Source organism: Papaver somniferum, unplaced genomic scaffold, assembly GCF_003573695.1.
Source record: "Papaver somniferum cultivar HN1 unplaced genomic scaffold, ASM357369v1 unplaced-scaffold_48, whole genome shotgun sequence".
In the NCBI taxonomy this organism is placed as follows: domain Eukaryota; kingdom Viridiplantae; phylum Streptophyta; class Magnoliopsida; order Ranunculales; family Papaveraceae; genus Papaver; species Papaver somniferum.
The window spans coordinates 774,038-790,406 of NW_020647415.1; the positions used below are offsets into that span (position 1 = coordinate 774,038).

At 35.6% G+C, this 16,369-nt stretch overlaps 2 protein-coding genes across 2 annotated transcripts; one reads left to right on the top strand and one right to left on the bottom strand.

Moving 5' to 3' along the window:
• The first annotated feature begins 12,135 nt into the window (after nt 1-12,135).
• LOC113342874 (cytochrome P450 94A1-like) lies at nt 12,136-13,759 on the top strand. The gene has a single exon (XM_026587267.1). The coding sequence runs from the start codon at nt 12,164-12,166 to the stop codon at nt 13,667-13,669; it is 1,506 nt and encodes a 501-aa protein (XP_026443052.1). The 5' UTR covers nt 12,136-12,163; the 3' UTR covers nt 13,670-13,759.
• Nucleotides 13,760-14,607: 848 nt separating this feature from the next.
• Nucleotides 14,608-15,516, bottom strand: LOC113342852 (metalloendoproteinase 1-MMP-like). The gene has a single exon (XM_026587247.1). It carries the CDS (start codon nt 15,514-15,516, stop codon nt 14,608-14,610), a length of 909 nt encoding a protein of 302 aa, XP_026443032.1.
• Between the last annotated feature and the right edge of the window lie 853 nt (nt 15,517-16,369).

The window sequence follows — 16,369 nt, forward strand, 5'->3', positions numbered from 1 at the left end:
ATTCCAATGTTTGTAACTTCTTTTGTGGAGTAAGTTCTAAAAAGGCTAGCATTCAAAGAGACCAAGATACAAAATGACCGATTTAGAGAAATTAAAACAGTTAAATGCAGAGAATCGGGTTTCGTTTCGTTCAATAATGCTTAGAATTATGAAGGTATTTCTTGTTGAATTAAATTTACTAAATCTCTTATTTTTCTCCCTAAAAATAATACCAAATCAGGAGGTGAATCATGAGAATAAAGAAGGATTTGGTGATAGTGGCGGGTCAGTATTTCAAGGTTTAGATGGGACACTCAATCGTGTTGTTATGGACGAAAATACAATGAGAATCCAGAAGATAAAAAAATAAATTTATCAGATGCAAAGGAAAAAGGAAACCACCCAAAACTGCATGATGGTTTATGAAAAGATTGCGGTTCAATTTCAGTGTAGCTTTGAAAATGAATGCGATTCCAATCTAGATTGTTGTCTAATTTGCAACGTTTCAAAGCTTCCAAGCTTGCTAGTCTTCATGGGTTGAAAATAGTATTTCTTTTTTCGCTAAAATTAAAATTAAGCCTGTGATTGAAGTGAAAAGTTTTGGTGATTCGTTGTTTGGATATATATCAATTGTATGTATTTTATTTTATTTATTTATTTATTTTTCTTTTTTTTTGTATTTTTAACATCATGTTCTTTGCAGGTTGATGAAGGGCAGTTAATTTATTTCAATGCGGATATAAGGGTTTTACATGTTGTAACCGCAAGTGCTCAAATATTATTTGTTGTAGGTTGATGAAGGTGGGATAATTATTATTTTATTTTTAATCTGAAATAGAAAATATGAGTTTTAGATACCATATATATGTGAGGAACCGATCCTAGTACCTAGTCAACCGAACTTTTGGGAAGCTAGTGTGACTATGCACAATACTCACATGGAGGTAGAACGGAAACTTTTTTTGGTAGAACCGTAAACTCATGATTGTGATTGAATGTTGGTTTGATCAATCACATAGTTCTTGAAAGTCATATGAACCAATTCTAAACTTGTTTGGAAGTGTGGCAAATCGGTTTCAAGGTTGTAAGTGTGAAAGAGAACATACAAAGTTAAGATGTCGACAAACTTTGAACACGTGCTATGAATGTTTATTTCTATGATTGTTCAAAGATATTCCTTAACGGATAAGGGAAGAGAATCCCAGGATCAAAACATAAGTAAGTTAAGAATCTTTTAATTAAGGTTATTAATTGCATTTTGTAGGGAAATTACAGAATTAGTAATGTGCATTTACTAATTAGATTTTCCGAGAGATTTCGATCGTTATTTTTGGACAGAGCATTTCCAGGAATTATGAAAACCAAATCTGTGCTTTTATGAATATCTTGAGAATATTTTCATTTTTGGAAATTCCTTGGTGTCCAAACTTCCTTGTCTATAAATACACGAAGTTTTCCTTTCTAGCAAACTAATCCTTCGTAACAACAAACTTCCTCTTTTGTCTTTGTTACTGGTGTAGACGCCTATCGGAGAGGAGAGTAATCTAATTAGGTGAAATCTCTAACGGACCCTCGTTTTAAAGTCTTATTTGGGATTGAGAAGCTCTAGTGCGACCCGTTGGTGGAAACTAGATAATTGCGGTTTTTCTTTGTTTTCGATTGATTTGATTGACTAACGGTGGTTTAAATCTGATTGCACCTAGTTTGTTTATTATTGGGAATCTTCTCTTCTGATATAAGATTCACTCAAACTAGTTCAGAGTTTCGAAATGGATCTTTAGACTGTTGTTAGTTCTAAAGACGATCTTGTGATAATCCATTGTTAACAGACTCCGTTCTGTGCGTGATTGATCACAATAGATTCAAGTGATTGTGTGCAGGTTTTTATTGAAGATTTAAGAAGATTTGAATACAAAGAAGATATTGAAGATCTGACTTGGGTTTTATAATCATTGGTGTGCACAATACTTGTTTCGGTAAAATAGGATCCAAATAATATTCGGTTTATCCTTGTGGTAGATTGGATTTATTAATTGAGTAGATCGGCATCAACACGATTCTTCGGATTAAAGATGTCGTTGGCTTAATCTTAAACAATTACCTTTGGGTGATTGAACATAAGATAGATCTAAGGACCTGACGAAGGAGTTTATGTTAAGATAAACGGAAGAGCCTTTGTCCAACTCATATCACTTGGTTGGATAGAATTTATACCAAAAAGATTTGTTGTTCCTTTACTGTTTGGAATACTAACCAAAGGAATTCTTCTAAGTACGTGACTTATTCATAAGTCGGAGGCGTGGGAATACGGACGGAACTAAGTGAACTATAGGGTTAGTTACTTGGTCTCAACTATACAAAGTTAGGTGTAATTTTGTGTAGCGGCTTAATCCTGAGAGTACCCAATTCTGGACAAGGTCCCGGGGGTTTTCTGCATTTGCGGTTTCCTCGTTAAGAAAATCTTGCTGTGTCATTTACTTTTATTTTCCGCATTATAATTTTTTTATTATAATTAAAGTAAATCACACAAACGTTAATTCCTATTTACTTGATAAGCAATCCTATTGTGTTTGGTTAAGTCCGAACCTTTGTATCAAGTAAACATACTTCGTTGTTGTATTGTCTCGATCTCGTATCCATAGACGATCACACGAAGTGTGAACCGATTAGTTGTATTGTCTCGACTCAGTCCATAGACAATCACTTTCGGAGAAAGGACTTATAGGTAGGAAAAGTTTTATCTTGAGGTATATTTGGGTACCCTCTCCTTTTCAATTGGTATCAGAGCAGGCAAACACGAAAAGATCTAAGAATCTGTGTTTGGTGCGATCCAACTATTAAGAATTGAATCTAATGCCTTTCAGTTAACATTATGAAAGAGTATGAATACTCAAATGTTGAAGATGTTACCACATCGTTAACTCATGATCCTGGAGTTACGATAGCATCTATGTCTATCTATGATGAAAGAGAAGAAGCTGACAAAGAGTTGGGAAGACTCCTAAAGCCTATACAGTCTTTGTCTTCTAAAATGCTCATTTTAAAGACATAGTCAAATTTTCTTAAACAGGAGATCATAGAAAAAGACATTCAACTGAACTGTCTAGCCAAAGAAAAAATAGATTTGGCTGTCAAACTAGAAGCTCTTGGTAAAATTCTTACAGATAAAGAGACACATCCTATGATTCTGACTAATGATGATGTTGTGATTTCTTCTGATGAGGAAACAAAAATTCCTTGCTCGAATTTTACAGATTGTGACAAAACCGGGTTGATCACATCTGAAACAGATCAAAATGATGGTAGTTTTCCTAACCACATCAAGTTAGAAGAGGATGAGAAACCAGATTCTAAATCTACTGATGATCAAACGAAATCTTGTCCGAAGGAAACTTTGAACCGATTCCATGATGAATCTAACGAGTACAACCTTCAGTCACTTGACAGGAAACTTATACTTCTTCAACATATGGTGGTAAAATTTTTGAAAGAAGTTTATTGTCTTAAAAAACTGAAAGATTATTCCTCAGTAGAAAGACAGATTATACTACATCCCAATAAGATCAACTCAAAGGAGTCAGAGGAAAGAGTTGATAATCTCTTCTGGTAAAAGGTTCCTCCGCACCCATATCGAAACAATTCTGGTTTTGATGAGAAACGACTTCAGAAGGAAGGGAAAGGGTGAATCTCTGCCAAAAGAAACAATTAGGATTTTCCGATAGTTGTTTCAGATGATCACACTAATTTGAATAATAAGGAAGTCCTTAGAATGAGAAAATCATATGAAAATCTTATTGAAAGAATTAAGAGAGATCTATCTATCTCCGAGAATTCTCACGTTAGTACATTTTCTCCACATGATCATATTTCTAGGGTTAGAAAAGATCATCATCTTGGGAGAAAATATTTTGGGCAAAAATTCCCTAAAAGAGACATGAACTATGTTTCTGATATTCACTGTAAGCTGGAAAAAGCGTACTCCGATGCAACTTAGTTGTATCATATGTTGTGCTTTCTCATCCTTTTGTGCTCATAATCTTGGATGGGAAAGGCACAACAAAACAGGACCACTTGTACCTTGTGTAGTTGTTCATCAGAAAAACTCTGTGATAGTATATGGGTTGCTGCAAATCCATGGTAGTCAAAAATGTTCATGTTTATCACGACTTTCCAAAATAAGTGATTATTTGGAATTTTCGGATTTTTAACAATCCTTCCATCTTGAGAATTTCGGATTATGGAAACGAAATATATTTTATATTTTCGGTTGTTCCAGAGGTCTTTTGGTCCGAAAGTTGTCCCTTTTAAAGGGAAAAACTTTCTATTGTATGTGTTCGAAACCCTGAGGATTATTTTTTATATTATTCATAACCGCGCATGCCTCCAGTAACTCGCAGTGTCTCAAATACTAATAAGAAGGTTGAGGATTGTCAGGGAACCGATACAGAGAAAAAGAAGAAAGACATTATGTCTGATTATGACTCTGATAGCTTATTTAGATCACAAGATGATTAATGTTTGTTGGCTTACAACCTTCAAGATCCAACCAAAACCATGTGGATTCGTTCTGATAGTATGTCTCAATATATCCAAGGTTTTGATGAACTAGAAACCAATCTTGCTATGACTATTCGACATCAAGATTGGGTAAAAGAGAAGTATGAAGGAACAAGAGAAATTCTTGCTGAGCTCAACGCTCTAATTGAAGATCTTGAAAAACAAGAAGTGGTTGCAGACAAGTCTATTGAGACATGCTTTAAGAGTTTCACCACTGAAGAGACCTCGGTGAACAACAAGAGCACCACTAGAGATTAAGTTATTTGTTGTATTACTTAATGTCGTTTAATAGACATTAATTTTGATTTCTTTCATTGATTATATTGGTCTATTATGAATAAAACTATTATGAATAAAATTATTTGATTAGTAATTTTTCTTGTGATAGTTTTCGGTTTACATAGCATGTGCTTAATTTCTCTTACCTTATTGCTATGTATGTTTATGGGATGTTTGATTTCGGTTTTACTACCATAATATTCGATCTCATATTTTGTGAACCCTCATGGTTTGGGTGACTTTATGATTTTGCGGGATTAAGTTCTAGCCCTAGTAGGTAGGCTTTATCAAAGGATTATTAGGGGTTTTAATAGAAACAATATGTGAAAAAGTCACAATATGTTGAATCGGTTTTGGTTTAGCATAAAAGCATATGTGTTTCGACGGTTTTCAACTTTTGCTTGCAATAGTTAAAACCAGTTTTCAACCTTTCTCGTGTAAAGGTTGAGGTGTGTTGTTATTCTTTTGTTCACGCATAAGGATGACAACGTAGTGATATTTCGATATCAATTCTCCCTGGACGAAGATGCAATCATATTGGAGAAGTGGATGCGAAATTTGAGGTAACAATCTTGTTAGTTAATTGTTTTCCTGTTTAAGAAAAGCCTGAGTTTATATTATATATATTTGTTGCTTTTTCTTAACAAAATTTCGGTTCAATTGATGTTTATTCCATGATGTGTGTGTGGAAGTGTGATTCGATTGGTTCCGGTTAAGAAAAACTATTGTTATCTTGCTTTATTGTGTGGTATCAATTGTTTAGGCTATAAAATTTCGGTACAATTGATGTCTGTGTGTGATTCAATTCGTTTCGGTTAAGAAAAACTATTATTATCTTGATTTTGTATGGTATCAATCGTTTAGGTTTACAAAATTACGGTGCAATTCCGGTGCTTATAATGTCTATGTTGTTTCAATTTTTCTCGGTTGAGGTGAATAATTATGCAAGTTGAATTTATTTTGGTTTGTATGAATTATTTATGGCTTAACGAAATAATATGTATATGGGATGAGTTGCTTAGTCCAATTCGATTTCGGATAAGAAACTAAGTTAATTCTAATCTTAGTTAGACTTATCGAAGTGATGTTTCGGTTATTCAAGTCTAATCGAATTCCTAAACAAGAAATGTTAGTTAACTAACCTAGTACTTGTCTTGTTTAAAATTGAAAGGTCTAAGTTTATGGATAATTAGAAACTTATGAGAAAAATGGAGTTTATCTTTATTTTGGTCTTATCGAATTAAGCGGTAGTTTTTGAAAAATCTTTTTAGCAAAGGAACTAATATGCTTAGTTGTTTTTGGTTTGCTAAAATAAATCGGAAAAATTGTGTCGGACAATTGTTTCCTTGGTAACATATCAAAATAAGACTACTTGTAGTTTCGTTTTTGATATTTGTTATCAGAACATGATGTGTGGAACCCTCGTGCCTAACTCTACAGGTTTGCAAGTCTATTCTGAGATTTGTAAGATTCTTTTCGTGTTTTCCTTTATTTTTTCGTTTATTTGTCATTTTTGTGACAAAAAGGGGGAGAAATATATGGAGTAAACATGTGATGCTGGCATTGATATTTTATATTGATTGGCATCGCTAGGGAAAAGAACATTGGTACTTGAATGTTTTATCTAATGAAAGAGTGAAAGCACAGACTAAGAGGGAGTCACATGTCATATGATTGGTATAACAAAGACGTGCGTATTGAATATCTAATTATCTTTCTTAGGGGGAGTAATAGCTTTGTTATTATAATGTCAACAACGACATTTTGAAGGATTGAATGTAAGCAGTTTCGTTGTGCTGTTGAATCGGGAACCAAATGGATTGTAATGAATTATTGTAATTTGTTTATCCATATGATGTAAGAGTTTTGTCACTAAAATTGACAAAGGAGGAGATTGTTAGAGCATGGATCAGTTGAACCCACCAAGCGTTGGTATGTCAAGTTTGGTTGTCATATTTTAGTGAATCAAAACTCATGTTAAGAGTCGCTTGATTATGTACTAGAGTTAAACTTCGTATAGGTTAGCTTGAAAGTATTAGGATATGAGACATTATTGCGAAAACTTGAAGATGTGAAGAGGCAAGGAGATACAACGACAACAATCATCCTTACACTTGAGGTTAGTGATATTTGACTTGAACTGTTTCATTCCCCAACGTATCTTTCAAGTCGTGCATATTGAAAATATAACTGCGAAGCATATTTGAAATCTATATAGACATAGTATTAAGGAATACAATACGAGGTTTATTGCTTAACCATTAAACTTTGTAAATAAGATATCGCCATAATTATTTGAATGCTATTGTGATTATGTATGGGTATGAGGTGACGATTTCACCCTAAGGAACAATGTTTAAATGTGTTCTAAGGAAGTAAGTTCATAAACTTGTTTGTGAACCGAAAAGGAAAGTGCCAGGTGTTATTGGTTTTGTTATTCATTGCTTATCTTATGAACAACCAATATGTGTGATAGAGTATAACCGCTCACAATTTGTTGTGTTCTTGGTAAAACTGTTGACAAAGGCATGACTTATGTATTGGTATAACTTTTATTAGTAAAACCGATCTTAAGTAATCACCTGTGGTATGATCGGATGTTGTACGTCTGACCTTGTAAGGGAAAGGGAACTGATACTAGTAAGGGAAAGGGAACCGATACTAGTAAGTGGTGCAGTACATCAAAGGGAACCGATCCTTGTATGGGGTGCAACAAGGTTTATAGCAGAAAGGGGAACCGATCCTATGGACATGTGCAACACATATAAGTTAGATACCATATATATGTAAGGAACCGATCCTAGTACCTATTCAACCGAACTTTTGGGAAGCTAGTGTGACTATGCACAGTACTCACATGGAGGTAGAACCGAAACTTGTTTTGGTAGAACTGTAAACCCATGATTATGATTGAATGTTGGTTTGATCAACCACATAGTTCTTGAAAGTCAGATGAACCAATTCTAAACTTGTTTGGAAGTGTGGAAAATCGGTTTCAAGGTTGTAAGTGTGAAAAAGAACTTACAAAGTTAAGATGTCGACAAACTTTGAACACGTGCTATGAATGTTTATTTCTATAATTGTTCAAAAATATTCCTTAACGGCTAAGGGAAGAGAATCACATGATCGAAACATAAGTAAGTTAAGAATCTTTTAATTAAGGTTATTAATTTCATTTTATGTTAAGATAAACGGAAGAGCCTTTGTCCAACTCATATCACTTGTTTGAATAGAGTTTATAGCAAACAGATTTTTTGTTCCTTTACTGTTTGGAATACGAACCAAAGGAATCGTTCCAAGTACGTGACTTATTCATAAGTCGGAGGCGTGGGAATATAGACGGAACTAAGTGAACTATAGGGTTAGTTACTTGGTCTCAACTATACAAAGTTAGGTGTAATTTTGTGTAGCGGCTTAATCCTGAGAGTATTCAATTCTAGAAAAGGTCACGGGGTTTTTCTGCATTTGCGGTTTCCTCGTTAACAAAATCTTGCTGTGTCATTTAATTTTATTTTCCGCATTATAATTGCTATATTATAATTAAAGTAAATCACACAAACGTTAATTCCTATTTACTTGATAAGCAATCGTATTGTGTTTGGTTAAGTCCGAACCTTTGTATCAAGTAAACATACTTCGTTGTTGTATTGTCTCGATCTCGTATCCATAGACGATCACACGAAGTGTGAAACGATTAGTTGTATTATCTCGACTTAGTCCATAGACAATCACTTTCGGAGAAAGGACTTATAAGTAGGAAAAGTTTTAGCTTGAGGTATATTTGGGTACCCTCGCCTTTTCAAATGGTATCAGAGCAGGCAAACACGAAAAGATTTAAGAATCTGTGTTTGGTGCGATCCAACCTATAAGAATCGAATCTAATGCCTGATTCAGTTAACGTTATGCAAGAGTATGAATACTCAAATGTTGAAGATGTTACCACTTCGTTAACTCATGATCCTAGAGTTACGAAAGCATCTATGTCTATCTCTGATGAAAGAGAAGAATCTGAAAAAGAGTTGGTAAGACTCCTAAAGCCTATACAGTCTTTGTCTTCTAAAATGCTCATTTTAAAAACATAGTCAAATTTTCTTAAACAGGAGATCAGAGAAAAACACATTCAACTGAACTGTCTAGCCAAAGAGAAAATAGATCTGGCTGTCAAACTAGAAGCTCTTGGTAAAATTCTTATAGATAAAGAGACACATCCCATGATTCTGACTAATGATGATGTTGTGATTTATTCTGATGAGGAAACTACATCCGGCATACTACGAATCATGTTTATAAAGCTATGTCCAGTTATTACTCTAAGGTACCTAGAAAAGTCTCTAGATATTGGCCAGCAAGCAAAATACCACTACATAAAATCATAGATTTTGAAATATTAAGAACATGATTCATTTTGGTTATTATCAGCATGAAAACACTACCCAATCGTTATAATCATACAAGAATCACATAAAGGGTTTACCTTGATCAATGAGTTTGTTTAACATCCTCATGAATAACTCCTTCATAAACATCACCCAAAAAATATAACTATATCACCATTAATTTCATTAATCTCATCATTTCCTTCTCTAGACAATCAACATCCTTCCTTAATTGGTTACTAAACTTCTGAGCATTCTCAAATATGTTACACTCTTTCTAATAACATCTCATAAATCACCTCCATCAATTATTCATACTAACTCTCATAAGAATCATATCTAACTCTTTGTATCACAACTTATTTCTCTTCCTTGCTCTCAAAACTCTCCTTCTCTATTTCCTTCTTCAAACCAACTTATAACGATACCACCTCCACCTGAGTTCGCATGACTCACTGCTTCATAAACCACATCACAACCCCTCCTCCTCTTTTAATACAAGATAAACTTGTATAGACCATAGAGATAAGTTTCCCTCTTTTAGGAGCTGCTAGAAATTACTACGGACTGACCTTTTACTTATCTAAATGTCCGATTAATTCACAGGTACGGTCAACTCAGGTTGACTTCGTAGTCAAGATCAAGAGAAGTTGATTAATTTCCGACTCCATTTTCCGAGCATCATATAGCCTTCTTTCGGTATTTGATTTGCGCGTTCTTGTAGTCCATTTCGCATAGTACTAAATTTGTGTCTATATTATTGTTAGATTAATTTCTATAAGTTAATATTCATGTTAAACTAATCGAGTCATTAGCGGCTAAATCGTCTCTTGACGGGTCTAATAGCGTTGACGAGCTTGAGGGTCTTTACAAAATGCCCTTCCGAACCCCCGGATAGCGATAAACATTTATGAAAATACTCAACAAATGCGTCATAGTTTTCCTAGGTCAACTTGACATTTTCTGGCGACGAGTTATATAAATTTTTTCGGCTGCATGGCTCAACATAGGTCTGCATGGAATATGCACGGCTTGTTTTTAGGTCATGAATTTTTGGTCATAATGCATATAGACCACATTGGAGTCCCGTTAATTGAGATTTTGGCTTTTTGTTCAAGGTGAGATCATCCTGGTGCATCTTGTTTCACGATCGAGTTTTAAACAGGTCTTATTATAAAATGAACTTTTTTTCCTCCTCTTGAAATTGCTTTAACTTTCTTGAAAAAATACCATCAACTATCTAGGGATTTCTGTTAAAGTCTACAGACATCCAACTCAAAATCAATTGGCAATGAATAGAGTGGTCCTTTCATATTATATTTAAGTTAATTAAGGAGATATTAACAATGTGAGACAATTGTCATTCCACAATCCCCTCACATGTAAGGTCATTAACTTGGCCTTCCACAATCTGGGATTTGACTCTAATATCATGCTAGAATCTGCGGGCATCCAACTCAAAACCAATTGACAATGAGTGAAGAGGTCCTTCCATATTAATTAAAGGGATATTAGCAATGTGGGACTATTTTCCTTCCACTCATTGCCAATATTTTAAATAATTGTGGATGGACAATAGTCTAACATTGCTAATATCCCTTAATTAACTTAAATATAATATGGAAGGGTCGGTCCACTCATTTCCAATTGGTTTTGAGCTGGATGCCCACAGACTTTAACATGGTAGCAGATCTAGGCTCGTACGCGGAGTGTAAGCCCGATTTTGGCTACCATGACCAAATTTGTCACTTGTGCACCCATGACCCGACTTTGGTCATTACGTACGTAGGTCCACGTGTTAGTCCGAGTTAATGGCCTTAAACGTGAGAGGGTGTGTGGAAGGAAAATAGTCCAACACTGCTAATATCCCCTTAATTAACTTAAATATAATATGGAAGGGTCGCTCCATTCGTTTTCAATTGGTTTTGGATTGGATGCCCGTAAACTTTAAGATGGTAGAGCCAAACCCCAGACCCAGACATGGTGTACGCAGGATGCAGGCCGATCGAGTTACTGGCCGAAATGTATCGATTTTGTCACTTGTACATCCGAGGTGTAGGCCGAATTACTTGTCGAGGTGTACCGATTTACTCAGCTGTACACATGTTACCAATTTACTGATCACTTATATGTAGGTCCATATATTAGGCCGAATGACTGGCTTTATAGTGAGGGGCGTGTGAAAGGACAACAATCCCACATTGCTAGATTTCGCATAATTAACTTAGATTCCGCATAATCACTCCAAATTGATTTTTAGTCGGATGCCCGCAGATTTTAACAGTTTCCCTTGCAAACAGTCGGACACGAAGGACCCAGGAAAAAGTGAAAAAAAAAAGTAGAATCACCGTACTTTCTTTGTATCTCCTATCCGTAATCCATAAATAAATCCTCCCCCAACCAACCACCTACCACACCATTTTGTCACTGAAGAAATCTTACAAAGTTACAAACTCAGTACTCATGAGTACACAAATGCCAGTAATGTGTGTCACTAATTTTCCTCGGTCAGCAAAACATTTTTCTGGCAATGCGACATATTTTAGGCTACATGGCTCACCATACACATATGTCATGCTACATCGCTTTTCAAGTAACTTGTTGCCCACAATCCGTAATTTAGAGTTCCAGGAATGCATGGCAGATGTAGGGCTTGTTTTTAGGTCATGCTGAATACTAGGCATGTATGCTAGGGATGTTGTTCTAAGAAGTCCGTCAATGCTATCCAAACCTACATTCAATACAGCAATTGTTTGGAGTTTCCCATGCAGAAAGTCGGATATGAAGGAATCACAAAAAGAAGCAGAATTACCTAACCGAAACCATACTTTCTTTTTCTCTCCTCCATAGATAAATCCGCCACCAACCACCATTACCACACAATTTTGTCAGTTTGGAAGGAATCATAAAAAACAGAATCCTACACCTCCCTTGTCTACTCATATATTGAAGTTAATACTTATTTTTGTGTCATGGTAGACCATGGATCTTTACTCTCATGGTTTCCTTACATCTTCCTCCCTTTCTTCACCTTCCTCTTGTTCTTCTGTAAGAAGTCTTCATCATCTTCGATTTCTAGATTGCCAAAATCATACCCATTAATCGGTTCTTCTTTCGCCCTTCTTGCAAATAGTGAACGGTATAATCAATGGGTAGCGGAGGTTCTTAATTTTTGCCCGACCAACACCTATGTGATTCGAAACCTCGGCGCTTCTATTGTAACCACTGCTTATCCTGAAAATGTTAAACACATTCTCAAGTGTCACTTCTCTAACTACCCAAAAGGTGGAGTCATGAGAAACATCCTTAGTGATTTTCTAGGCAATGGGATTTTCAATGCAGATGGTGATAGCTGGAAGTTTCAAAGAAAAATATCAAGTCATGAATTCAACACCACGTCTCTTCGTAAGTTCATCGAAGAAATTGTTAAGATCGAGATATTCCGCCGATTGATTCCCATTCTCTCGATGACAGCTGAAAAGAATTCTGAGCTAGATCTCCTCCAAAGGTTTGCTTTAGATAATATTTGCAAGATCTCGTTCGGCTATGATCCCAGCTACCTTTCAATATCACTGGAAAAAAAAGAATTTTCGGTTGCATTCGAAGATGCTACTAGGATAATGAGTGAACGTATCGGTCATATTATCCATTTAGTTTGGACACTTAAGCGATTTCTCGACATAGGATCCGAAAAGAGACTAAAACAAGCTACCGCAACAATCAGGGAATCTGCAAGAAATATTGTAAGGCAGAAGAAACACGAACTGAAGGAGAAATCTTCTCTAGAGACTAGTGATCTCCTATCAAGGTTTGTTAAAGACGATGATTTAGATGAAGATTTCGTGATTGATATTGTCATAAGTTTCATTTTAGCAGGTCAAGATACTATTTCAGCGGCCTTGGCATGGTTTTTCTGGTTGGTTTCTTGCAATCCACGAGTAGAGTATGAAATACTGAAGGAGATAAACCAAACATCTGAAGAACCTAGTTATGACGATGTCAAGGACATGGTTTACATCCATGCTTCACTTTGTGAGAGCATGAGATTGTACCCACCAGTCCCGCTCGACAGTAAAGAAGCAGCAAGTGATGACATTTTACCGGATGGAACAGTTATAAAGAATGGAATGAGAGTGTCATTTTCTATTTATGCAATGGGTAGGATGGAACATATGTGGGGTTCAGATTGCAATGAGTTTAAGCCAGAGAGATGGTTAGAAAAAGAAAATGTTACAGGAAAATTAAGCTTCATGGGCAAGGATCCTTATACGTATCCGATATTTCAAGCAGGTCCAAGGATCTGCTTGGGTAAAGAAATGGCATTCTTACAAATGAAGATGGTAGCCGTAGAAGTTCTACGCCGATTTCATGTGGTTCCAACTGCAAACAAGAATAATTATGCACCAGTTTATGTTTCTTATCTGGCTTCAAAAATGAAAGGTGACTTCCCTGTTAAGATAGAAAAGAGGACTACATAAGTCTATTGCTAAGTGTGACTTCGAAATCCCGTCTGTTAAAAATTTAGTGATTTGAAATAAACTAATAAGAACTAGTAATAGCAAAACTGTTTTCTATGGTACTTACAAATTGGTTCGTCCTATAAAGGTCATTTTTATGCTAACCTTGTGTATTCGATACTACTTCCGTCCCATAAAAAGTGGGTCTTCCAGTTTTTCTTTTCTGCCTCAGGGCCCCGAATAGTTTGTGCTACGGCCCTGTTTCTAAATCTCTCACATTCCCACCTATTGGTTTCTATAAAAATCTAGCATTGTTCACTCAGTTCCATTTTACCTTTGTACCTGTCTCCCTAATAAACCCTACAGTATGTTCCCATTCCCTAGTGTTTCTAACATTGCTCACACATTGTGTAGTGTGTGAAGACACGTTCACTGTTTGTATGATTAATGGTGATGCGATAACCATGTAAGATTCCTTGTTCATTAATCTGGTCCTGCTCATCAAAAGTCATGAAAGAAATTTTAAAGCGATTTATGATGTAAATATAATACAGACATTTTCCTTCATTTGCTATACGTATATATATGAACCTAATAATTCTTGTTTTGCTTGAAGAAACTGTAGTGCTCAAATTTTTGCTTGATGAAATTTATTTATTTATGATAAAGAGAACATGGAAGAATTTATTAAGAAGTGAACTCAACAGCCAAAAAACAAACAACAAAATTCAACCTAATTGCACGACAAATGAGTCCTGTAAGACTCGGTTGTTTCATAGGTACATACATCACTCACGAGTCATACTTCTCTAATTTCCAGTTTTATTCGTAGCATTTACTAGTTCCTGCATAGGATCACAAACCAATTTCCGTCGTAGATAAATTGGATTTGATCCGTATTATAACGTACTTATATATTATGATTCCCTCAATAGCTACTAACCTGATTATTTGATCGATCAGGAACCATATATAGCTCTTAAGGCTTTAACGTCATTGACCTGCACTTGCCTCTTAGTGCTTCCAGGTTGGAATACCGGGTACATGATTGCGTTTTGTTCGAAAATATGTTCTAGTCCTAATAAATGTCCAATTTCATGTGCAGCAACAGATTCTAAGTCCATTGTGTCTGATTCTGGATGGGTACTCCATTTATCCCCTGCGTCGAAGTAAAACCTTCCATCATTTGGTGGAAATGCATGTGCGACTACTCCCATTTGACCATCAAATTTAGATCCATCACCAAGATCACCTTTGTGGAACCCAATAACCATGTCAGCACCTATATCTTCATTGGTCTCCTCAGTGAACTTGAAGTTACTCACAGCTTCCCATTTCGCAAAAGCTTGTGAAATAGCATATTTAAGGGTTTCGGTGTCAACTTTGTCTAAGATTGTACTATTTGAGCTAAATCGATAAGTGAGGTGAGAGCTTGACCATTTTTCTGGGGCGCTAGCTGCAAGTACATCTTGGTCATTCTTCCTCTTTCCGGGTTCAGCGTGGACAACGTCTTCTCTACCACATCGAGGCATCATCATTTGTCTCACTGTTTCGGCGTCCAAACTCCCGGTGGCATTTATACCATAATTGAGTTGATAAGTTTTGATTTCATACTCTAAGACGTCATCAAACACGTCATCGTATGCATGTTCAGCACTAGGATTCACATCATTCAAGTATCCAAATCTTTTAAGATATTTCTTAACATTATGCAAACCTGGTGCGGTCTGACCAATGTGAACTCCTTTGAGATCTTGAAGAAACTCGAATGGCTCAGCAGATAGAGTTGGGTTTGGGAGAGTGGCGAACAAGGTGAGAAGAACAAATGGCACAAGTTGAAAATATTGAACAGCTTTGGTGGTCTGCATTGTGTTTACAATAAGTTTTCTTGTCTTTGATTTGTGCTCTATTCCTAATACTATCTCAACTATTTATAGAGAGATATAGATGCACTAATGAATTTCATAATCATACAGAACAAATTAAAACCATTAATTGAAGTTCCCTGCCCTAGAGATCTAAGGCATCACAGAGAGTGGTCCTTTGCATAAAGTTGATGTGATAAGTTCACCAAATTGATTTATTAAGCATCTAACAACCGAATCTAACACTTAATGATGCATACAGCAACTCAAAATCTTACTCTTAAATGGTTGAAAAGACCCATACATTTACCAATTTAAATTCAATTCAAGCTGTAGTTTCTTCTTCTGATAATGTAGTCCAAGGGTCTCTTTTTTTGTTTTCTAAATTGGACTCTTTTGATTGGTATATCGCGGATTGCATCATATACTATATGCCACAATACAACTCTATCACATATGAAGCTATGAAGGCGGACTGCGTACACTGAGACAATAGAACAATAAAACACACAAACTGAAACGGAGACAAGCTCCGGTCTTGAGTTTCCCTTGAAATCAAGAAAATCTGGAACAAAATCTACAAAAATTTTACGCGTCTTGGTGGAAAGAAGAATAGGGCATGTCTTTGCAATGAATACTCTAAGGTCTGTGGTTTAAGTTAATCGTGTGTGCCTAAAACTTTATACTTCTGAGTGAGTTAGATAAATAATTATTTTCGGCAGAAATAATTAGGATCGACATATTGCAGATGTGAAGTTGCTCATTAACATTAAAGCAACTCTATACAACTGGGGTTCCATTTATAAAGAGCTTAGAATCTTTACTTTTGATGAGTTCATGTGTAGATGGGAAAAAA

Excerpts from the sequence above, each read along its gene's own strand:
- LOC113342874 (XM_026587267.1), top strand. The coding sequence starts at position 12,164 with ATGGTAGACCATGGATCTTTACTCTCATGGTTTCCTTACATCTTCCTC.
- LOC113342852 (XM_026587247.1), bottom strand. The coding sequence starts at position 15,516 with ATGCAGACCACCAAAGCTGTTCAATATTTTCAACTTGTGCCATTTGTT.